Source organism: Oratosquilla oratoria, chromosome 22 (genome assembly GCF_046742065.1).
Source record: "Oratosquilla oratoria isolate Oo_2021 chromosome 22, ASM4674206v1, whole genome shotgun sequence".
NCBI lineage: Eukaryota > Metazoa > Arthropoda > Malacostraca > Stomatopoda > Squillidae > Oratosquilla > Oratosquilla oratoria.
In genome coordinates, this window is record NC_134798.1 from 9,481,523 (window position 1) to 9,507,600 (window position 26,078).

The 26,078-nt window shown below is 41.9% G+C and overlaps 1 protein-coding gene across 18 annotated transcripts in view; it reads left to right on the plus strand.

The window, feature by feature from the left end:
* Positions 1-26,078, plus strand: part of Ssdp (Sequence-specific single-stranded DNA-binding protein) — a 575,744-nt gene that overhangs the window by 305,619 nt on the left and 244,047 nt on the right. For 2 of the 18 annotated variants that reach the window (XM_076205599.1, XM_076205592.1), the window contains one exon: positions 15,066-15,122. The exons of the other annotated variants lie outside the window; for them this stretch is intronic. In XM_076205599.1, the coding sequence (XP_076061714.1) occupies positions 15,066-15,122 (57 nt within the window). The remainder of the gene's footprint in view (positions 1-15,065; positions 15,123-26,078) is intronic. 18 annotated transcript variants of the gene reach the window in all.

Here is a 26,078-nt window from a genome sequence, read left to right on the forward strand (position 1 = left end):
TCCATCAGGGATGCACCTCCTTTTATAAGGTGTTGATGGGTTTGGAAATGAAGAGAAAGGAAGGACCTCCAGTGTGAGTTGAGTTAGTTGACAGGTTTTGAAAATAAACAGCAGAGATGATTCTGACGTCCATCTTGCATGACCAGCATTAGAAAGTTCCAATAATTGGTCCCTTGGAGGTAAATGTTGGAATGAATGAAATGGGTGGTAGAAGCGATCAAATGGATGTGTGTATTTATGCAAATATCACTAGTGTGTTTCAGCAAACATTGCTTCCTGTACAAGAGGGAATTGTGGCCCCTGAAATTTTACTGGAAGAAAGAGTAGATAAAAGATGAATTGTTTAATAAATATGTTAAGAAATGAGAGAATTTGCAAAAGGAAAGCAAATATGAATATGGTTATAAAGAGGGTGTGTGAACAGTGTGTGGAGAGATCAGAGATATGCAGAGATAGTGTAGGAATAATTAGATACAGGGTGGCAGGGTTTATAGATTGAAGAGAATTTTACAAGGAAGGTAGACATACTGGTGGTGGAAGTTACAAAAGGCATTATCCATCTTTGAATTATACATAAATGGGGAAACATCATCCTTAAGGTATTAAAGCTATTGCTGTTAGCCCCTTCACTATAATGATACTGTTTGATGCTGGACAGTTTTATTCACCTTATGACAAGATTTTATGCATAGAGTAATAAAGGGCCCTTGAAAGTCAAAGGAAGATAAAATACTAGAGGTGATATACAAATGTGTAGGCATTTTATTTTAGAGCCAAATAGATGAACTGGCTATATGAAGAGTGAAAGTGACAAATGAGGTTGGGGTTAGGAATAAGAGAAAAAATTCAAAAGGTGGATAGGGCAATAGGGAAATTGACTAAAAATAGTTTAAATTCATGGATAAATGAATGCTAGTCTGAAAGATGTATGTGTGAGGTAAAAATCTGTAATGGAATGAACTGTATATAAGGGAAAAGGAAATACGAGAGAATAGTCTTGATTTTCACGAGAGGAAAAATCTGTAGCCTCACCGTGGCTATCAGTGGTCCTCAGGTACTAACATAGATATTTCTGGAAAGAAACTTTGGACTTTTGGCTGTTTTGTATTAGCGTGGAGCTATATCCATGTTACTGGCTTAAAGTGGTAGTGGGAAGGGAGCAATTGTTGGTGGTCAGCTCACTATTTGTGAAAATGTAAGAAATACAAATGAAATTTATATAAATCTTTGGCCCAGTCCAGAGTACGAGTGTCAGTCCTTGGCGTGTACTTCTCCACTCCTGTGATATAAATTTTCATTAAGATTTACCATTCCTTCTTTTTTCTTTTATCTCATTGAACTCCCTCTGATTCATTCCTTATTTTCTCAGTTCTGCTTAGTTGTATATTCCTTGTCTGTATATTTCATCCTCACTTGCACAAAATCAGCATCCATTTGATGACTTTCACCTATGCCCTGGTAACTCACCTTTTTTATTACCTCAGGTTTAAATCAAATCCAGACCTGCTGGTGTATCTTTGCCTCTATATCTTGTTGGTTCTTTCACCCATGAAATCATTATGTTATTGCTATATTCTGCAGTATATTACCCCATTGTTTCTTAATTTCATTTGTTTTCTATTCCTCCCAGTTCACTTTTTCACAAGTAAAGTTACCCTCCAATTATATTGTCACTTAAATAATTCATTTCAGTTGATCAATTGCATTTATCATTCATTTCTTGTGCTCTGCTTCATTCCATTCCTCTTGTTTTTGGTATGTGTGATTGTGTTTGTAAAATTATTTATACATCCATCCATATTCTAGGAAACTGGGAGGCTAGAACCAATTTTCTTGGTACATTGATAGCACTGGCAGTGCATATGATGAAATTATTTTTGGATAGGTGCGATAATAACCTCCCACTTTTCACTCCATCCATTAGTAATTTGTGAACAGTTACTGTGCCAAGGACTCTACCCAAAGCCACTGAACCAGGCTCATCAAGTGTTGTGTACACTAGCATTGCCCCCAGTATGAATATACAGTACCTCTTAATTTGTGTATGATGATTATCATATTTTTTAAATGATGTGAGGTGAAATATGGAAAATATTTTGACTTGTGCGTACTTGCTCAAAATTATGAGTGTGAAGTAAAAAACTATATCAGTTTGTGGAAGAACCACTCCATGGCTTATACAGTTCTATTCCAAGTATTGTTGCGTGTAATGCCATTTTTCCTGCTTTTTAGAGTCCTAGTTTTGTGTGTGTGCATAATATATTCAATAAAATAAGTGTTTCCTTGAGTTTCATTAGATGGAAAACCCACAGCACCACAGTGGCTGGCAGTATTCCTCATGTCCTACAGGCTTCCCTAGGAAGAAACTTTGGACTTTTGCCTGTGTTTTATTGGTGTGGACTGTTTCTATATCAATGGTTGAAAGTAGTAGAAGGGGAGTGGTTACCAGTTGTCAGCATTCCATATGAGAAAATATTTAAGAAATATAGTTGAAATTTATAGAGAGAAATTTTTTACCCAGTTCAGAGACTGAGTGTCAGCCCTACAATGCTGCACCTTCTGATGAAGGTTAGGAGGTTGACAGGTTTTGAAAATGGGCAGCTCCACTGTCCATCTTCCAGGATCACCACAAGCAGGTACCCATCATTGGTCCATACTGTGATATTCAGTCTTTGGAATGGACCAAAGATATCTGTATCAACTTGAGCTGTATTTCTTACACTTATTCACACATGAAGAGCTGATGACCAGGAACTCCTCTCATAAGAACATAAGAATGAAGGAGACTGCAAGAGACCATGAGGCCTACACTAGCCAGTTCCATGTCCATTACCATCCATCATCCCCATCCATAAAGCTGTCTAACCATTTTTTAAAACAACTGATAGTTTCAGTGCTCACTACATGGTTACTAAGTCTGTTCCATTCGTTGGCCACCCCTATTAGTAAATCGATTCTTGCCTATTTCCTTCATGAATATAAATTTGTCCAGTTTAAATCCATTACTGCGAGTCCTGCCATTGTTAAAGCCTTTGATCCACTTAAACACTTCTATTACATCACCCCACACTCTGTGTCTTTTCAGAGTGTAAGTTAAGGTGTCTAAGCCTCTCTTTGTAAGGTAATCATTTTGGTCATTCTCCTATGTACTGATTCTCGCCCTACTACTTTCATTCAAATGGTGATAGAAACAGTCCTATATTAACACAATAGGCAATATTCCAAAGTTTCTTCCCAAATGAATCTGTGGAAAGGCTCAAGAACCATTACCAACTACTGTGGAGCTGCTGGTTTTCCATTTGGCAAAACTTGAGACAACAATTAATTAAACTGATGAAGATGCAACTCTGTGATTATATATATATATATATATGTATATATATACTCATTTTCTTTGTTCATTCTAGCAAAAGAGGTATATGCTATACTTTTTATTTTTTTGGTTTTTGTCCTGGAGATTTTGAAATCGATATCCTTAACTGCCTGTGTGCATGGAAATCTAGGGGGTATTTCCAACTAGTCTCCCATTGTTGTAGACCATCAATCTTTGTTTGGGCATAAGAATCCTACAATTTCTGGATCAGTTCCCAAAAAGAGTAGTCACATTGAAAGATGGATGTTTATATTTATTATGTTCTTCCAAATGGGTGGTAGTGGATTTATGCCTTTAAATTGGCTATCTCCCTTGTAAGGGGGAAAAAGCCCTTGGTATATGTATATATGTTATTCCAAAAGTTTGGTTCACCAAACCCCATATCACTGGTAGGGAAGCTAGCCTATACTGAAAGATAGGTCAAGAGTGAAAACATTTTACTCTTTTCTAGTGGAGTGAGGAACTATTAGAATACAGTTTCCCTGCCTATTTCTACTCATCCACACAAGTTGGAAATTGTCATGTTGTCTTCATACATTAACCACCCTCTTCTCACATATATCTCTCTCCTATATTGTCCCCTATTGTGTATCAGCATCTTTACTTCCATCATTGACATTCTCTTCTCAGGTTCCCATTTCTACTTTCTACTCTGTTTTTTTGAGTCATTAATTATTCATTCTGTCCATATGCTCATATCATCCCTAGCATTTTTTGATCAACCCTTTCAGCCAGCTCTCATTCAACCCCAACACTGCATCACCTCCACATTTTTCATTCTATCCATCATCCCCCACCATAATTCTTGAATATTTCTTCACAAACATGTTAGGATTTCTTTTTCCACCTCTTTCAAATTCCAAGTCTCTGCACCATACATTGCCTTAGGCACAACCACTCTCATGTACATTCTTCTCTTTGTATACCCCCCATACCTATTTCTCATAACTCTTTTCATTTACTTCAAACATTTATATGCTTCCTTTACTTGGTAATTCACCCCACCCTAACTCCTATTCCCTGATACATGTGATCCCAAATACTTTCTCCATTTCCCTCATCTTCTTATGCCAACCCACTTCCACTCTAACCCTTTGTTCCTCCTCTCAGAAGTAGATTGGAGGAAGATTAATGAAAATAAGGAAATTTGAAAAAAAAAAAAATTATGAACATTTACCATGTAGGAATGGAAAAGTACATACTGAAGATGTGGGAGATTAGTACAAAAAATAGATTAAAGACTGGTTGAATAAAAGATGTGCATAAGCAAAACAAAAAAGAAACAAAGCATAGGAGATGTGGCAAAAAAGAACTAAGAATACTAAAGATGCATACAGAAAAGCCAGAAATAAGTATGCAAGAATACAAAGAGATGAGAAAATTACTTTGAAAAGGATGTAATTGACATATGTAAAGATTTCTTCAGATTTGTACATGGCAAGTTGAAACAGAGAAGAAATTGAAAGTTGAAGTAGTGTATGAAGATACAAGAAGCTGAAAGAATGAATGAAAGCTTCCATTCAATATTCAAAATGGATTAGGAGTTTAAGGGAGAAAAAGGTAAAAAATGAAGATGTATAAACTTGAGAAATTGGAAATGACAAAGTACTCAAGACTGATGGAATCTCAAATTAGACACTGAGGAAGTAGAACAGTGAATAAAGCACATCAATGTATATCATGTTCACTGGAAGAAAGGAAGGTGCCATTAGACTGGAAATCTGCAAATGTGGTACCAATATTCAAAGGAGGAAACGGAGGTAACATTGAATTATAATTATAGACCATTATTCATGACCAATATGATATTTAAAATGTGTGCAAATTTTGTAAAAGATAGATGGATGAAATATTTGGTGGGAAAAATCTTGGATACAACCAATTTTGATTTAGAAAGGGAAAGTCATTTGTATCCAGTCCCCACTAAATTTTTCTTATGAGCGGTTGATGTGCTGCATGAGAGGAAGGGATGTATGCCTAGATTTGGAAAAGTCATTGAAAAAGTACCATACAAAATATTTACATGAAAGTTGGAAAATATAGGAGGCTGTAAGGGGAATACACTAAAATATGCAACAGACTTTTCAATAGTGAGAGATGAAAAGACATACTGGGGAGGTGGGACAAGTGGGGTACCACAGGGCTCAGTTCTGGCACCTGTAATGTTCCTGTTGTTTATAAATTACTTGATGAATGAAATAGCTGTGCAAACTTTTTCAGATGATGCCAAGATTATTAATTATTGAAAAAGGAAGATTGCAAACTGCTATAGGAAGATATAGATAATGCTTATGAATGGACCCAGGAGTAGAAAATTAATTTAATTAAAAAAAAAGTTAAATTTTCAAACTAGCCAAAGTAAAAAAGAAAATGCCAAGAAAATATAAAATCAGAGTACTTCCAGCCTCTTCTCATATGATTTACCTGCAAGGCTGATAATCATTTTGGCTGTTGCTCTGTATATTCTCTTGATCTTGCTTATATGTTTCACTTTGTGTAGGAACCTTCCCACTACTGCATACTACTTAGGATGAATTTGAGTGTGTGTATATCTTACGTTGAATATTTACTTTTCTTGTCACTTGCTTCTTTCATCTCCATATATCCCATTACCCTCAATCCCCACCCCCACCCCCATGCTCTGTTTTCTTCGTTTTCTTTTTCCGATTCCCCACATTATTACATTTCTGGTCATCACTTTCAGTAGTATCAGATATTTTATTGGTAGCAGGTTGTATAACTTTCAGAAGGGGTAGCATGCTACCAGACCTTGAGCAAATCCCAGTTTCATTTACTGAAACAGAATACAGCTGTATAAACATTACTCTCCCATGGTGCACATTCTTTTGGATGTTCAGCATTCACTCCTGTCTGGATGGGATGGTGCAAATCTACTAGTTCAGAAATCATGTAAAGTTATTGGTAAAACAGTACTTTGTTATTATACTCCTATTGTAGTGTAGGGTGCTATTGTTGATCACATATTCATTGGTAAGGGCTTTAGAGTATGAAACTGCAGTTTTAATTTGAACTAATGGAAAAATAAATGGAAATTTGACTTGTTGCAATAAAACTCATCTGTGTAAGTACAGAAACCTGGGCTGTGTGCTTATGTGCATTAAATCCCCAGATTGAAAATGGTTATAATCAAGAGTATGTCGTAAGTGTATCCAAGTTGAAATGCTTGATACCCTTGAGGGTTCTGAAAAATTATGGGATACCTTCAAATGTGGAATTTTGAAAGGTGCAAAAGTGTGCATTGGAGAGCAATTAAGATTGAGTGGTGGTGTTGTATGAGACACTGGAGAATAAAGAGATGAGCTGTGCTGCCAGATTGGCTGGAGACCCAAACCAGTAGTGCTGAAACATCAGACTACAGCTCTCTTGAGAAGGGAAGAGAGGTCTATCAGGGGAATCATTGAAGATGATGAGGACCATTTCAGTGTGAATGACCTCATAGGTTAGCACTGTGCAAACAATTGATGGGCAACTAGTGTTAGACATAGATAAGTGTAGAACTCACTGGGGTGAGTATTTTGAGCAGTTTTATGTGGCTGAACTTTCAGTTGGCTAGTTTCCCCTGACAGGTGTTTGGGTAGTGGTTGCTGATCCATCATCGAGTGAGATTAGAGGGGCTGTAAGCTGAAGGGTGGAAAAGGGTCTAGCATGTGCAATGTAAGCACAGAGTTGCTGAGAGATTGAGGTTAGGTCATTATCCATGCATGCAGCACTGTCTCCCACATGGCAGTTTGGTACCACTCCCTGTGACTGGAACAAGGGGCTGGTTGTACCTATATGAAAAGGAAAAAGGGTCCATCAGGACTACAAGAATTACCATGATATTAGATTGTTCAGTGTGTTGACCATGGTGCTTGTCCATGTGTTGCTGGGGGTAGACTCACTCCCATCTTGGCAATGTGGATTCACACCCATTAAGTCATTAACTTATTGGAACTTAGTGCTTTGGGTTCTTTTGGAGTACCAACATGAGTTTCAGTAGGGGCTGTATGTAACCAGTTCTGACCTCATGGTGTTGGATTCAGTGCATTGTGTGGAGTGCTGGGATTGTCAGCAAATGTGAGATTCTTAAGAAATTTTGACGATGTCTAGTCTGTATTCTGGGACAGAGTGCTGTGAAGTGTGGAGGAGACATATTTATTCCTGTTAACAGTGAGCCAGGGGTGTGTCCACACTGAAGCTTTTCAACATCTGGATAACTGAGTATTGGACAATTGTTGATTAATGTAATTTTGAAACATCCATTGGGAACACATGGTCAATGACCTTGTCTTTGCTGATGATGTATTTCATGTCAAATCTTTGGGGATTGTGATGGTAGCCCATGAGCCTCTGTACAGGAAAGTAAAACTGCTGAGACTCAATATCTCATGACTGACTAAGATATTTAGGGGCTTACTGAATGATACCATTAAGTCTGATCATGCATATGCCAAGAAAATTTAGGTCTTCGAAAGCTCATTAAGTCTGATCATGCATATGCCAAGAAAATTTAGGTCTTCGAAAGCTTCACATACTTTGGTGATGTAATGTATAACAGTGTTTGGTGATGTAATGTATAACAGTGTTATGGATTTACTCAACCATGGTGTTTGGCAATGTCAATGCTTATGCAGGAGTACTAGGGTGGAATCTTCAAGAAGCATGTTCTCCCAGACTTGCTGTACAGCTGTGAGATATGGACACTGAAACAAGGTCATTGGCTGAGGATTCCGACTTAGACAATGCCATTCAGAGTCCATTACTAAAAGGCTTCTCCCATCCTAGTCCACGAGCCACATGGCCATGCCAACCTTTTGCCATGCCATTCCTACAAACCTCTGTCATGTCTCCACCTTCTGGCTGGTCCTCTTCCACATTAACTATCTGTAGTGTCCAGTAGAAAGATGAGTAGTTCAGGAAAAATCAAGGGTGTTATCTTTTCTCCATTAATCAAGTACAGTAGAGAAGAAGTATATTGAACAAACTTATCTAAGATAAAGATAAAAAAATTGATAATAAAGCTGTTTCATGTAAATCATTGAGAAGAGATAGCCAGAGTTTGTGAACAAAGTCTCCCAAGAAATTATAGAGAAAAAAAAATCTAATGGAATGAGAGAATGTGAAGATGTTTTCCAATATTTAATAGAAAATTAAAATATTTTTATATAGGGTGTGGAATTCAGTGCATGATCAACAATAGCTATTTAGTTTTATGAATTCTAAATTTTATGTAAATATGAAACATTCAAGGTTGAGAGCTGCAAGTTTGTTTTGGAAGTGTGCACATCATCTAGCTTTGGAATGGAAAAAGGTTTAAAGAAACTAGGGGGAATTAATATAATTTAATTTTATTTATTTGTTGTTTGGGGAAGGTTTCATTCGTACTTAGTTCCCATGAGGAAGAGTAAAAGGAATGTAGTCGGGGTGAATGGTGTTTCTCCATGAAAACATTGCAACTTGTACTACCGGTACATATGTCATGGGATTTGAAGGAATAGGGCATCTAGTAGATTACTGTACTGGATCATCAGCAAAAATTTAGCCTTGAGTTCAAGATGAATTCAGTCTCTTTCTAGTGGAAGAATCTGTGCACAAAGTTTATTGTATGGATAATGCTGGAAATGTCTTGGTAAAAAGAGTTATGTCTTCTTTTATATGCAGTTTGTATAATGAAAACTAGGTGATCGGAGTTTTTTTTTTTCTTTTACAAAATAAGCTTTTCTATAAGTATGTGTAAAAGAATCTCAGTAATGATATAAGCCTCCAATCATCAGTATTAATGAATGTGATGTGTGTATATGTGTGTGCATATATATATATATATGTATATATATATATATATATATATATATATATATATATATATATAATATTGAATATTAGTGATATATTTGTATTCCATTGTCAATAATCAGTATCTCTATCCTTGGAGATATTATGGTTCTGAAGAAAATCATAAGCTGGTTAGGGTTTAAGGAGGATAAGAGAAAGGATGAATATTAGAAATTAAAAGTGATCAGCATTTTTCTTGATTGGAGATTTGTCTCCAGTCATAAAGGAATGCTGCATAAGTCTGTATGGGTGTCACTAAAATTTATAAAGAATTTAATAACAGTAATGGTTGCCTCAATTTGTACTGACTGGAAACCAAAACCCCACAGCTGGCAACGGTCCACAGGCCCAAATGTAGATTTCTGTCAGAAGAATTGTTAGACTGTTGTGTGTGTTGTATTTGTGTGGGGTGTTACTCTGTCAACAGTTATTGTATAGGATGGTGATGGCATTAAAAAGAGACATTCAGGTTGAAGAAATGGAAATAGGAGAAGGAATGGGAGAGAGAATACAAGAATTGTAAGAAAAAAAATACATTGCATTTGCATGGAATGAAGTAGAATGAAGAGAATGAAAATCAATTACAGCTGAGGAACTGGAAAGAATTGTAGAGAAAAGTTAAAATATAACTCTGGTGGGTGACTTTAACTGTGCATAGGTGAAATGGGAAGAATGGGAGACAAACAAATTGGGTACCACAGGGCTCAGATCTGGTACCAGTAATGCTCTTATTATATATCTATGATATGGATGTAATAAGCTACAATGCAAATTTATTTGTAAGTTATGCCAAGTTCATGAAAAGCATGAAGGGTGAGGATTGTAAACTGCTACAGCAAGACAGATAAGGTTTATGACAGGATTGGACCCAGATGTGGAAGATGAAATTCAAATTGGAAAAAAAAAGTGAAAATATGCCATTGCAAAAAGAGAACATCTGAGAGCTATAAAACTGTATATGAATTTAATCTGAAAGCAGAGAAAGATTTGAGAATTTTAATCAAAGCTTATCTGTCTCCAGAAAACCATTATAAAGAAAATGAAAAGAGATGATAAATTCTAAATGAACATAGAATGGTACATCATTACATGAATGAGGACATAAGGAGAGACCATGAAAAAGCTTGGAGTTTCCACATTGGATAAGTGGAGAGAGAAAGGTGTTAGATAATAATGTTAAGATCAGGTGATATGGTAATGCTACATAAATCACAAAAATAATAGAAAAATGGACAGAGGATCTGCTGGTGTGTTATGGAAGAACAACAAGAGGTCATAATAAAGAAAAAAATAAGGACGTATTGCCTTAACTCTCTAGGAAGCACAGCTTTCCACATAGATGCATCAGTTTGTGGGATAATTTTGAAAAAATATATATATATATATATGTAAACCAGGTCAAAACATTGAATTTAAGGCAAAATTTTGATAAATGGATATGATGCCTTCAGTATAGCTCTAACCTTATATACTATTTTTTTCTCTCACTCAAACAACCTCCATCCTCTTGCAACTGTGTGGTGAAAGTGGTCAGGATCTGTCTCCCACAGACACAGCTCATTGTCCCCTCTCTCACCAGTGACTGTGGTCAACTACCCTTTTATATTAGATATGATTTAATTTTAATGTACGAGACCCTGTTTTGGCTTGTATTGTATCGAATCTGCCCTTTCCTCAGATGATTGAAATATCTGGCATTAGTAATGCCAAAATAATATATATGAAGGGTGTCACCTGTCCATAGTGGGTAGTATCTCTCTCTCTCTTCCATTTTCTCTGTGTTCTTGGATATTTGTATAACACTCTCCCTCATTTTGTTTCATGTTTCATGTATTATCTGTTCTTGGACTCTTAATTTCCTTCAGTATGATATCCTCCCCTTGACCTGAATAAAGTTGTCTAACTTCGAGAACCAAGCTGGAGAAGTTTGTAATCGCAACGAACTGAATCGGGAGAACTTCAATCTTTTCAGAATGGGCAGAGGTTGCTCCCTTTACCTGAATAGAATCATTTGATATTAAAAAAAGAAAATCCAAGAAGTGCATCATGAGAGTGAAGAGGTTGAATAATGACATTTGTGCGGACTACGTGATGTTTTCGGGTTGGAAGTTGCTTTGTCGTTTCCTTGTGATGTTTACCAACGTAATTAACACACTCTTAGCCTGAGCACAACTGAGATGCAGGCGACACAGGCAACATAGCACAGAGAAAATGCTGACTTCCTGTTGCAGAAGTAAATTATAGTTTTAATTTCTCTCTCACTTGGAATACTTCTAGATGCACTAGTTAAGTATTCGAAGTGAGAGAGAAGCTTAAACTTTACTTCAATTCTATAACAGGAACTCTGCCTTTGTTCTGTGCTGCGTTAACTGTGTCACCTGTGTTTCAGTTTGCGTTCAGGCAGAATGGTGGCACAAGTCGAAGTAGTAACCTAATGTAACATATATGTCACAACTACCAACATTATTGACACCATGGAGTTTTGTTCGGCACCAATTGTAACAAGCATATTGTCACCAGTAATGTGTTGTCAGCGATAGTATTTTACGTTTTTATTGGAGCGTAGTGTAAACTCCAATTATATATGTATTTTCCTTGCACCTTCACATGATATGATATTTCTGATCTTGCTATAGAATATTTTATTGATGAATTAAATGATTATGACCATAATGCTGGTGTTCTTGTCATTGATTGTTTAAATCCCACATCAGTAATGTATGTTGAGACATTGTGACAAGTTGAAAAAGATGGAAAAAAAAGAAGACACGGGTCTAATTCCAAGTTTATTCCTGACCGGTTTCGTTCTAAGCTTCTTACCTCCTCCTCCGCCTTCTCTATCTCCTCCTCCGCCTTCTCTACCTCCTCCTCCTCCTCTTGCTCCTCCTCCTCCTCCTCCTCTTGCTCCTCCTCCTACTCTTCCTCCTCCTACTCTTCCTCCTCCTACTCCTACTCCTCCTACTTTTCTCCTCCCTCCCCCTACATTCCTCCGAAGAAGCTTAGAGCGAAATCGACCAGGAATAAACTCCGAACTAGACCCGTGTTTTCTTCTTCTTTTTGCACCTTCATTAGTAATATACTTATGTGATTGTAATCAGAAGACCCTCCCATTCATATATATATATATATAAATATCTATATATATATCCCGTGCTATATGAAGTGGAAATGCTGACTGTGTGTATATAAATCTGGTGGATTTGATGCTCCTCACACACGTCCCCCTCCAGGGTTCCCCTCACTCGAAGGTAGTCGCCCTCGAGTTCCTGCATCCTTTATACTTGACACGTGGTCCTCCGGTCCTCTTCCTCTTCCTCCATCTTCCCTCGGAGTATCCTTTTGTTGTAGACTTTTCCTTTTCTTTGTCCTCTTGAGTACGCCGAGTCTCTTTGTGGAGCCGGAGCCAGCATTTGCAGTTGACCCTGTGTCTCAAGTCTCCTCCTTCCTGGTACCCTTCCTCACCTTCCTCCTCCTCCTCCTCCGCTCCTTCTTCCTCCTCATCCCTTCCCTCCTTCGTTTCCTTCCTCCTCCTCCTCCTCCGCTCCTTCTTCCTCCTCATCCCTTCCCTCCTTCGTTTCCTTCCTCTCTCTCTCCTTTTCCTCCTCCTCCACCTCCTCCTCTCCTCCCTCTTCCTCCTCATCCCTTCCCTCCTTCGTTTCCTTCCCCTCCCTTTCCTTTCCCTACTTCTCCTCCACCCCTTCCTCTTCGTTCCCTTTCCTCCTCATCCCTTCCCTCCTTCGTTTCCTTCCCCTCCCTTTCCCTTTCCCTTTCCTTTTCCTCCCCCTCTCCCTCCTCTCTCCTCCCTTTCATTCTCTTCCTCCTCCTCCCTTTCCTTCTCTTCCTCCTCCTCCCTTTCCTTCTCTTCCTCCTCCTCCTCCCTTTCATTCTCTCCCTCCTCCTCTCTTTCCTTCTCTTCTTCCATCTCCTCTTGCTCGTCCCTTTCCTCCTCTTCCTCATTCTCCTCCCCTTTTCCTTCTCCCGTTCCTGCTCATCCTTTTCTCTTTTTCTCCTCTCCCTCCTTACTCCTCCCCTTCTCCTCTTCACTGAATTCATCCCGTTCTTCTTTTTCCTTTCTCACTCCCCTTGTTTCCTCGTCCTTCCCTCTGGCCCTTCCCCTCCATCCTCCCTACCACCGCCTCCTCTTTTTCTTTCTCCTGCTTCCTCCTCTTCCTCGCCTTTCCTCATCCACCTCCCTCTTTTTTTATATGTATAATTTTTCTCTTGCCTTTCCTTCCCATTTCTCCCCTCCTCCGCCACATCCTTCCTCCCCTTCCCTCCTCCGCCACATCCCTCCTCCTCCTCTTCCTCCCCCCCTTTTCCTCCTCCTCCCTTTTCCTCCTCCCCTTCCCTTCTCCTCCCCTTTCCATCCTCATCCCCTTCCTTTCTCCTCCCCTTTCCCTCCTTCTTCCTTCCACCTTCCCTTTCCCTCCTCCTTCCCCTTCCCTCCTCCTTCCCCTTCCCTCCTCCTCCTCCCTTCCCTCCTCCTCCTCCCTTCCCTCCTCCTCCTCCCTTCCCTCCTCCTCTCCTTCCCTTCTCCTCCCCTTTCTCTCCTCCTTCCCCCTTCCCTCCTCTTCCACCTCCCTTTCCCTTTACCTCCCCTTTTCCCTCCTCCTTCCTTCCACCTTCCCTTTCCCTCCTCCTTCCCCTTCCCTCCTCCTCCTCCCTTCCCTCCTCCTCCTCCCCCCTTCCCTCCTCCTCCTCCCTTCCCTCCTCCTCCTCCCCCCTTCCCTCCCTCCTTCCCTCCTCTCCCCTTCCCTTCCTCCTCCTCCTTCCCTCCTCCTCCTCCCTTCCCTCCTCCTCTCCTTCCCTTCTCCGCCCTTTCCTCCTTCCACCTTCCCTCCTCCTCCTCCTCCTCCCTTTCCCTTCTCCCACTTTCCCTTCTCCTCCCCTTTCCCTCCTTCCGCCTTCCCTCCACCCTTTCCCTCCTTCTCGCCTTCCCTCTTCCCTTTCCCTCCTTCCTCTTCCTTCTCCCTCTTTCCTCCTTCCCTTCCCTTTCTTTCCTCCTTTCCTTCCCTCCTCTCCTCCTCCTTCCCTTCCTCATCCACTCCTTCCCTTCCATCCTCCTCCTCCCTCTTCCTCCTCCCCTTCCCTTCTCCCCTTCCCTTCTCCTCCTCCCCTTCCTTTCTTCTCCTTTCTTCCCCCTCCTCCTCTTCCCTCTTCCTCCTCCCCTTCCCTTCTCCTCCTCCTTTCCTTTCCTTCCCCTCCTCCTCTCCGCCACCTTCTCCTTTTAGACTCTACACCCAGCGCCGTTCTCAGGTCCCTGCCTCCTTCACCCTCTTCCTTCACTTCCATTTTTTCCACGCCTCCCTCCATTTCATTGCCCTTCTTTTCCGCTTGTGTGCGTACAGTCGCAAGCAGAGATTTTGAACCGCCCTGTGGTCTGTACTGTATATATATATATATATATATATATATATATATATATATATATATATATATATATATATATATATATATGAAGAATACCTTACAGTATAGTATCTCATGCGTATTTGATATTTCTGTATGAAAAATATATCAGATATTTAATTGGTAAAGTTAGTATTTGCATACCTTAAACCATAACGAGTGTATGGTTTTCACAATGTAAATGTAACGTTACTTGTTTGATATATTTTCAATACAAATATATATCATGTACGCGTTTGTATTTGTGTATATATATATATATATATAGATATATATATATATATATAGATATATATATATATATATATATTTGTATAGCGTCAATCATAGGGTGGTTCAGAACTTGGTGTTGCGGCTGTACATGGTTGGTTGTTTGGTTGGCTGCGTGGATGGCGCACGGCGGGCAGGCAGGCCGTGTGTAACTGCGTTCTCCCTCTTGCTTTTCCTGCAGTGCGGCGCCTTTCTCGGCTCTCTACAAAGGGGCAAGTGGGCGTGCGGGTGTCACGAGGTAGGTGTGGGCGTGGGGCTGGTGTTGGGTGTGCTGTGCTGTGGTGCTGCTGGTGTGCTGTGTAGTGCTCCTTGTGTGTAACGTAGTGCTCTTGCTGTGCTCTGTGGTGTTCCTCCCCAGTGTGGCACCTCCGCGTGCTGCTGCGGCTGCGGCCGCTGCTTGCGGCGCCGCGCCCCCCCTCCCCCGGGTGGGTGCGGCAGCGGCGGCGGCCAAACACACAATCACGACCACACGCCCCTTTCTCAAGCCACGGCTTAGGCAGCTATCCTTCGCACAAAGGCACGGATAATACACGCGCACGTAACGCATGTGCAGGTATTTTTTACTAACGCATTTAAAAGACTGCGGAGCTTTTGGTGATGGGTCGAAGGGAGGAGGAGGAGGAGGTCCCAGTCATCAGCAGCCACTCTCACCAGGGTGCCGCCGGGCTCGTCCCGCTTACTCGCAGTCCTAAACACGCCCGACACCAACTCACAACTCGGCTCCTTCGGGAGTCCCAGGGGCGTCGTCGCAGCTACAGACGGAGGAAGAGGGCGTGGGCGATGCAACCAGAGAGAAGGAAGTGGGTCGCACTTATTTATCTTCCCGAGGATGACCATATCCTTGGAAAATACAAGGGATCTTCTCTCCTCAAGGGTTACATGTGAAGACCTCAGCTGGAATCTGTGATCTTCTCGCCATCCGGGAGAGGAGCTGGAGTGTGGAGCCACGCAATCACTTTATTATGCTTTTATATGGATGTATGGGAATGATTTGCCCCTTTTATATTCAGTTGCACTTCACTCCTCGTTCTGGACATTGCAAAAGCACTCAGACACTCTGCATGACCCCGAGGTGGGAAAGCTAGGATGCATCACTAAGAATGATTTAGAGTCGGGGATGTTACTGTTAGTGTTTATTGTTATTATTTTCTTAAATGCTTTCGCATTCGCTAACAGCTTGTGGGTAGGTCACTGGTGTTGGCATGTGAGGCAGCAGTCCAATTGATGTAGAGTGCGGAAATTTATTATTATTATTATTATTATTATTATTATTATTAATTGTTACAAGAGCACAACAAAGCAGATCCGAAACTCAGCACTTACTAGAAATGCATATTTAACCTTTCGGTATCTGCCCTTCCCCCATCTCTCTCTCTCCCTCCCTCTCTCTCTCTCTCTCTCTCTCTCTCTCTTTCTCTCTCTCTCTCTCTCTCTCTCTCTCTCTCTCTCTCTCTCTCTCTCTCTCTCTCTCTCTCTCTCTCTCTCTCTCTCTCTCTCCTCTTATGAGTTATGAGTTCCCGCCCTGACTGTTTCATCAACTTTGTTTCCTCTTTCCTTTCTCCCTCTTGCTCTCCCCCACCCCCACTCATTTTCCAATCCTCTTTCCATTTTATATTATTTTCCTCTTGCCTCTTTTTTTACCTTTCTCTTTCCCCCGACTCCTTATTGTTCCCTATCTCTCTTCCCCCCCCCCCCTTTTCTACCTTTCCTTTCGTCCTATAACCCTCCAATCTTCTCCCCTCTTCTCTCCATCCTTCCTTATCCTCCCTTAATTTTTTCTTTTCCCAATTTCTCATTTCATTTTTCTTCCTCCTATTTCACAATCGCTTCTTCCACCATCTACTACTACTCCTCCTCCTCCTACTCCTCCCTTCCTCCTTCTCTTCCTCCTCCTTCTCCTTGCCCTCCTCTTCCTCCTACTTCTCCTTTTCCTCCTCCTTCCCCCCTTTTCCTCCTACTTCTCCTTTACCTCTTCCTTATCCATGTCCTCCCTCCTCCTCCTCCTCCTCCTCCTCTTCCTCCTCCTCTTCCTCCTCCTCTTCCTCCTCCTTTTCTTTCTCCTCCTCTCCTCTCCTTCATCCTCATTCTCATCTCCTTCACTTCGCTTCATCCTTCCTCGTCCGTCCATTCCGTTCCCCCTCTCTTCTTCCTCTTATCCCCTTTCAATTTTTCCCTTTTCCAATCCTCTTCCTCAGTTATCACATTCTCCTCGCTTCACTTTCTCTTCCTCCTCCTCGTCCTCCATCCATCCTTCTCTCCTCTCTTTTTCCTCCTTCCTCATCCCCCTCTCGTCCCACTTCCGTTAATTGATCTCCTCCCCTCGTTTTCTCCTCCTCCTCTTCCCCACGTCTCCCCTCCCCCCCACCCTCCTCCTCGTCGTCGCCCTTCCTTTCCTCCTCCACATGCTCTTTGCTTTGCAGTAATGAACGCAAAATGTTTTATAGTCATGTTAATAGCAACAGACGGATACAAACCGTCTTGGGCCCATTGGCGGCGCGCACTAACTAACCTCATAACGGGGAAACGCCCCAGATAACGCGCCGGCCAACACGGTGGAGTCTCGGCGAGAACCCAGGTCGCCTCAGGTTAATCACGAGGGACTACGTTCTCCTTACAAGTAGTTACCTTAAGGGGTTTGGATCCTTTCTAAGGGTGTTGGATCCCTCATAAGGTGGTTTGATTCTTTTTAAGAGGATTCGGATCCTTTTAAGAGGGATCCAACCTCATTAAGGGAAATAAAAACCCATTTAAAAGGGTATAACCCCTTTAAAAATTATCCAGTCAAATCTTTAGAATCCAGTCCTCTTAACTTGGTGTATGGTGTTCATCGTACTATGCTTTGTGCTCAGGAAGTCTTAAACCCGTCGCCTCGGTGACGCTCAAGATATTTTATTCTGGTTATCTTTGGGAGATTTTTATTCGGTTTAGGGAACGTCACTGGAGCGAAGAGACGAAGACTGGAGGAGGAGGAGGGGGAGTGGTCATGCAAGTGATGCCAGAAGGGCGATCCAGATTAACTTGCTCATTGATCCCAACTGTGATACCAAGCCTTGGGAAATTTATAGATCATTAAATAGGGCCAAAGTATTACGAGATAACAAATTCTTTCCTGGCAGAAGAGTGGTCGCGAGTTGGTCGTACACATCAGTGTTAACGTATTGCATCTCTGCGGAGATACGTTTTTCAATTTGTTGTATTCTATTTTTATTTTTCATTTATTCATTTATTATTATTTTTGGGGGTTGCATGCGAATGTGTTCACAAGGTTGTGGGTGAATATGAGCTTCTGACCATTTAGTGAAAAGTTAAATTGACCATTAAATGTTAATTAGTAATTGGTTGGTAACAGGGATTAGCGATGAAAATATAAGATTTTGATTTTGTATAGGATTCTTTGCGTCCAGCTCAAGTTCTTAACTCGGGAACATTTGGGGTTTCTTTTAGCTGAATAAAATCGTCTGAAAGGAACTAGAAGATATCCAAGTCAGACATCAACCAAAATAAAATCCTCAAAGATGGCGACTCTTCAGTCTGTTACTATGTGGGCTACTTGTATATTTGTCTTTTTTGTTGTGTTTATATATTTATCCTTATTTTTTCTAACCTTGATGTTTGTGTATTTTTATTTGTTTTAATCTTGATGGTCATGTATTTATTATCCTTTTTGTTTATTGTAGCCTTGATGTCCAAAACTGGAAAACGTGGTGCTTTTTTTCAAACATGCATTAACTTTTAACGAACAGGACCAGGTTAGGTTGAGTGATCATATAACTGGGTAGTGGCCTTCATTATGAGATATCGGGTGATGTACGTAACGCCAGAATATATATACAGTATATATATATATATATATATATATATATATATATATATATATATATATATATATATATATATATATATATATAAAAGTGGAGTTAAAAGCAACTTCGGTATGGTTTCCAGATTGTTTGCCATAATGTAACTGTGGCTGACATCATTTGGAAAGAATGGTAGGGTAGGCTGCGCGGAGCAGTGGGCAATGTTCCTGCCTCGAGACGTGAGATGTCCGGGTTCGATCCCTGGTGAATGCAAAGCACTTTCATGGTTTCCCGACCTCTCTCCATAACGGCCGACATCAGAGGTGCGGTAGATCAGTGTCTCACATCTATGCTAGCACCTAATCTGTGTAATTGAATTGATGACGCAGATTACTGACGTCGTTCACAGCCATCCCAACATAACCAAAACTTTAGAAGGACATCTCGCCATATATGTAACCTCACCAAGCAGCCGTGGTAAAGTACAGAGGTATCGTCCCTCTGGGGATGATAGGCCGGTCCAGCATTGGCCCATTAAGGCTGAACTACACACAAAAAAGAGTACAAAGAAAGGCTATCTGGGTCGTAGGTTTACTGGAGGGAAGGTTTGACGTTATGGTTTGTGTAGTCAGTAGTCTTAAAAATATGTATCTATATGTTAGCAGTGTCAGCACTGTTGTTGGAAGTGGCAAGTGTTTGAAGGGGTGAATCAAGGGCATGTGCCCCCTCCTTATATATATTCATGCGTGTTTCTGTGTGTGTGTGTGTGTGTGTGTGTATATATATATATATATATAGATATATATATATATAATATACAATGTTTAATGTGGATGGGTGAAAGATGGGAGCCCCCCCCCCCATTATTTATTTATTTTAATTATTATTATTTTTTTAACTGTGAGCTTTCCAAGGATTGACTTACGGTTATAGAGGGGTGAGTGGAGCTATAAGGTCTGACCGTACTTATGGGAATTGATTGATGTATCGCAACCATATCAATTTTGTGAAAAAGCCATCTTAAACAAAGGCTAACTGGGTCGAAGGATCACCGTTAGTAAGGAGAGTGTAAGCAGAATGGAACGTACGATACAGATGGAAATTGATGCTGGGCGTTACCACACACAATTTCCCCAGTGTAGGATGGGTAACTAGCAATAGATCATCGGGGGAATTTATTTCCATTCTGTGCCAAATTTGCATGAAGCGTTGCACGGTGACCGGAGCCGACAGCACTTGACCTAGGTTGGTCCATGTTTGGAAACAGTTTCTTCTTCTCTTTGCTAAGACTTATTCAGCTCTTATTATTGTTACTAATATTGATATTTTTGACAAGATTTTTGAGTCACATGGAAATGAAAAACAGTTTGGTAGTTACGGGAAAGTGAACATTTTTTTTCCAGTTCTATTCGGAAGGGAATGCTTCAACAATTTTCCCTCTGCCTGTGTGTCTGTCTCTGTCTCTCTCCAGATAACCAAGACTATCGATGAACTAACTTTCTCAACTGTGCCAAATACCATGGCAGTGAAGCAGGGAATAATATTTTCTCGTCTCTCTTATTAGTCAGAGTTCAATAGGATCCTGTTGTGTACTGGGCCGTGGTCGGCGTTTCATGTGCTTTCGGTTACCGTTAGCGGGGCGTGGTCGAGGAGAAGAGAGAGAAAGGTGAATAAGCAAAGTTGTCCGCTTCCAGTCCTTACATTAAACTACTTCAATATTCTCGTCAAGGTGTAAGAATGATTAAAACCAACACTTCCCTTCGGTCAAGTAACATGAGTTATGTACACGAATTTGTATTTTGTGTAAACGAGTATGTGTGTAAGCGTGTGGTGCCTGCGGATGATGTGGTGCTGATAAGAACTTGCGGTAAAGTGCTGTTGGAGTTGAGTAACCTTTAGGGAGATATATGAAAGAGGGAGGGAGGAAGGAAGTAAATTTGTCGAACGATGGGAGTACTGTAGAAGTGTTGGTGTTCAGATACAAGGGGATGGTCGTAGCAACGGGTAAAGTGGCGTGCAGTCAGACGGATGTAAGAAGTGTGGCTGGAGAGGTAGAATAAGATGGGTAGACAGAAAAGGCCATGCAGCAGTCCAATGGAAACAGTGTCGTTCCAATAGAGGCTCCGTCCTCACTTGGTGTTCACCGTGTCGAACTCATGAACAGGTGGTCGTGAGTTCTATTCCCGGGACCCGCTACGGGCTCGATGCGTCGGTTCCCGACAGTCCTGGCTAGGCAGAGAAGTGACCTAACATCGCCCTAGGAAAACCAGCGGCTTTCCACCACTGACAGGGCTATCCCTACCAGGGGTTTCTCACTTCCCACCGCGTGGTAGTGGGATGGTGAGTTTAGATAGAAAGATTTCATGAAAGCCAAGGTTGGAAGAGTACAAAATACAGTGAGGAAGATGCTTTTGTTGGGGAATGCTCTGTCTACACGCGGAGTGACTGACTAGATAAAGGTAGCAGCATGGAAAACTTTATTTAAAGGAGTGAATATGGCTTAAAGAAAAGATAAAAGAAAATGAGATGAGACCAGGTAAGTACAGTATAAGAGAGAAAAGTAGGACTCTAGGAACGTGGTGAACATTTGGAAACATTGAAAAAAGGAAGATTGAGAGTAGCACGAGTTGATGGAAGAAGACGAAAGCGTGCAAGGGGGGACAGCAACAATAATACAGCATAAAAAAATTGGTGGAGGAATTAATTAAAGATATTCATGACATTTACGTAAAGTAGTGTGATAGATGGGAGGTGATGTAAAATGAAGGAGAATAGTTAACTTGAACGAAAGGTGGATGTAGGGGTGGGACGGGGTTAGTGGACAGTATTCCGGGGATTAATGTATTATGTATCTTGGTTTGTTGAAGTGTGAGACCAATAATACAGTCTCTCTCCCCTCTGTCTCCCTCTCTCTCTCCTCTCCTCTCTCTCTCTCTCTCTCTCTCTCTCTCTCTCTCTCTCTCTCTCTCTCTCTCTCTCTCTCTCTCCTCACTCACTTTCTGCTTTCAATATGTATCTCTTTCAGCTTTTCGCGTATAGAAGATAGGGTTGGGAGACTCGCCTATGTTTGTATGTGTAGTTATTAAACTGTGAACAATATTTATTTATCTTTGCGCTCTTTGTCTTTGCGTGGGTCATCCCGTAATATCGTCACGATTGTAGGAAGGAGGGGATTACTCAAAGCTGGAGCGGGGGTGGGAGCGTAGTGGGATGGATGAATCTCGATATCGCATCGGTACCATTTGAAGGAGCCTGCAAACAAGTCGTCTCTGGATAGACGGCAGGTTGGATCCGTCACACTGTCCACCTGGAAGTCATTGTGGAAAATACTCCACGTTTATGTATTTATAAAGTGTGTGTGTGTGTACTGTACATGCATGTATAAATAAGAGCATGTTGAAGCCAGATTTGCTTGAGAGGGGAGTATGGACGCCAGAGTTGTCTGGCAGGAACGGGAACGGGGCGGCGAAGATGGGCTGTCAGAGTTCGTTCCGTGTAGGAGGAAGCGAATAGAAACCAAATGGGGAGGGTGGAGATACACGCGGAAGAGGCGTAAAGTGTGAAGGAGAAGGGTGAGCGGGCTGGGGCTTCGCTGGTATGGTGCGGGTGTTTGGGCAGGGCAGTGGGAGTGGGGACAGGATGGCAAAGACAGCTTATAATTCAACCGTGGAAGGAATGACATGGGTAGGAAGACAGACATGGTGAAACAGTGTGTGTGCGCGCGCGCCTGTGTAGGTGTGTGTGCGCATGAGTGTGTGTGTGTGTATGTGTGTGTGTGTGTGTGTATGTATGTATGTGTGCGTGTGTGTGTTTTGTTTGCAGTTTGATGAGGGAGAGGAAGGACAACTAATTCAGATTTGAATTACAAAGCAAAAATTTTCTTTGTTGGACTAGTGCAGTCATATGTACAGTATGTAATGAATAATTGTGTGCTGCGCGCGCATGTGTGTGTGTGACTTTCAGTTACGTTGAATATACAAGCAAATTAACCACTTCTCGACCGAAGGATTGCAATACAACTGAATGGAGTCGTCCGTTATGAACCTCAAGTAATCTAAAAAAAAAACTCAGTATAGACAAGGTTAATGAAATATATATATATATATATATATATATATATATATATATATATATATATATATATATATAAAATGAATACTTAACGATTCTGAGACAGAACAAGTGTTCACGGTGTGGAACGTGTTAATATGGAATTTCATATACGTTTTGATTGAGTCATTATTAATGTACAAAAGCAAAGGTAGATTTTTTTCCCACTCGCCCTCCAGCTGTTTGATGGTTCGATATTGTATCGCGTCAAATAAAGACCATTTGGCCCGGCGTGGCCCCCCAGCAGTGTCGCACTGACTGACAGACTGGCATTTCTGTTTTAATTATAGCATAGATATATAATGTTGACTGGTACTCTTCCCGGCTGTCAAATACGGAGGGCAACAAGTATGATGGTGTTGGCCGCTGTTGACGAAGCCATCACATTTGGGTTCCTGACCTTATGTAGTAGACGTGTACACAAAGACACACACACACACACACACACACACACACACACACACACACACACGCACACACGCGCGCGCGCGCATGTATGTGTGTGTGTGGTGCATAAATCTTTCCCCCATTTTCGTCTCTTATTGTTTTTCGTGTCTAATAATACACAAGCAATTAGTGGCCATGTAATAATTTGCCTTTCTGTCCGCTTCTTGCTTTTGTTCGTGTTCGAGGATTCACATTAGTGAAGGCTCGACTTGGACGTGTGAGGAAGGGCGTCGCGGCTTGCTTAAGAGTATCTCCACCCACCTTTGCTTAATAAATGTAAATTTTCCTCCTCCTCCTATTCCTCCTCCTCCTCCTCCAAGCGGGTTGGCGCATGCCAGACTCACCCACTCACCCACGGGAGGCGCGGTGAGCCCACTTTTTCCTCCTCGTCGTCCTCCTCCTCTTACTCCTCCTCATCTTCCTCCTCCTCCTCTTCCTCTTCCTCCTCCTACCGCTCTTCCTCATCTTCCTCCTCCCGCCCTTCCTCCTCCTCCTGCTCTTTCTCCTCTTCCTCCTTTTCCTTCAAAGTAATTATCAACATACACAGGCTCGCGCAGAAAAAGTATCGTCAATGGCGACTATGCCCACTCGGTCAACCACAGCGATGAGGATATAAACTTGCAGCTATCTTCATCCCCTCGGGTCAAATGGGATAATTTATGATTGTCAGTCCTTGTTGGTGTCGTTGATGGAAATGTGATTCAGATCAACGTCCAGCGAGGTGGTCGTAAGTCTTGGCGAGTTGCCTTATGGCATTATCACACTGGGCTATTTTTCCTTCGACTGTTGGAGCAGATTTATAGCTCGCAGCTTTCGGGAAGGAATTTGATATGCTGGAAAAAAAATTCCTCCAGCATATCAAGTGACATTCCAAGTATATTTGTTGAGAAAGCAAAATAGTATGCCATAGTGAATTTGCGGTGGATAATGTGTTGGAGGTTGGCGGTAACAATGATGAATTTGAGGTTGAAGGAAAAATAGCCTAATGTGATAATGCCTTCATTCGGGGTGTTGTCATGCGGTGGTGGTCGATTGAGCGCGGGTGCGCGCACGCACACATGCACCCAAAGCTGAGGAGTATACGCCAGGAGGCGCTAAGCCGCGGTTGATCCCGTCATCTTTACTCTTTGTGTTCAACTGGGCAGGGCAGGTGATATTCACTGGCAAGCGTTGAGGATCGATCTCAGTTCGGAACTCCACGCGCTCGGGTGAATAAAATCGCCTGGCGGCAGTCAGAAAGGATGTGTAATTGTCTCCGCCGTCAACGGTTTAAGTGCCATTTGTCTTGGCGTTGTCCTCGGGATCTCCCGCTCTCCTCTTGTTCCTCCTCAAGTTTTATTCAGCGAGACGACTCCGGACCAGTCATCTTCTTCTTCTTCTTCTTCTTCTTCTTATTCTTCTTCTTCCTGTACTTCTTCCACATCTTGTTCTTCCTCTTCTTCCTCGTCTCCCTATTCTTCTTCTTTCATCTTTTTTTTCTTCTTCTTTTTCTTCTTTCACTTCATGTTATTCTCCTTTTTCTTTTTTCACTTTTTGTTCTTCCCCTTCTTCCTCGTCACCCTATTCTTCTTCTTCTTTTCTTCTTCTTCTTCTTGTTTTTTCTCTCGTTTTCACTCATTTCTTCACCCAAGGAAGAATGTTGATCACTTTAAACTTCTGCTGCTCTCCTTAGACCTCTCCTTTACCACCTCAGTGATTCCACCACTTTGTAGTGAATATAATCCTCAAGGAGAGAAGCGCAGGATACGCCGATGCAATCCTAAGATTATTCTCCACTCTCTCTCTCTCTTTCTCTTTCACCCTCTCGCTCTCTATCTATATATCTACCTGTCCCCTTCGTCCTCCCCTCTCCCCTTTCCTCTCTCGTCCATTTTTTTATTCACCTTGACATCCTTTCTCGTCGCCTCTCACACTTGCCTCTCTCCCCTGACTCTCTTCTCTCGACCTACGCGTTGGCTTCAGGCTCCCCCACCCCCACCCACCTTGTCTTGCCCACGTCAGTGTTATCGCCGCCCCCCTTCTTGCCCAGGGTCCCTCGGTTCCTGTCAGAGCTTCGAGTCAACCCCACTTTCGTTGTGGAAGGGGCGGGGTTCTTTGGGATGGATAGAATCGACCGGCCGCAGCGCTCTCTCTCTCTCGCTCTCTCTCTCTCTCTCTCTCTCTCTCTGTCTCTCTCTCTCTCGCTCTCGCTCTCTCTCTCTCTCTGTCTCTCTCTCTCTCGCTCTCTCTCTCGCTCTCTCTCTCTCTCTCTCTCTCTCTCTCTCTCTCTCTCTCTCTCTCTCTCTCTCTCTCTCTCTCTCTCTCTCTCTCTCTCTCTCTCTCTCTCTCTCTCTCTCTCTCTCTCTCTCTCTCTCTCTCTCTCTCTCTCTCTCTCTCTCTCTCTCTCTCTCTCTCTCTCTCTCTCTCTCTCTCTCTCTCTCTCTCTCTCTCTCTCTCTCTCTCTCTCTCTCTCTCTCTCTCTCTCTCTCTCTCTCTCTCTCTCTCTCTCTCTCTCTCTCTCTCTCTCTCTCTCTCTCTCTCTCTCTCATAGCGATCCGGATTTGACCCTCGCCCCTGGGCAGAAAAAAATCAGCATCGTTGCACTGCGAGCCTGCACTCCAACTCTGGTGTGTGTGTGTGTTTTTGTTTGTTTTTATGTATGTTGGTGTTGTGTGTAAGATGTTTTACCCTGAGATCGGGCCATATATGAGCTCTTGAGCTCCCATCCGGGATGGTAATAACTGTCGATCACGTGTCCAACATGTGATCCAAGACCGTGGTGATTCTCTCTCTCTCTCTCTCTCTCTCTCTCTCTCTCTCTCTCTCTCTCTCTCTCTCTATTTATCTATTAAACACAC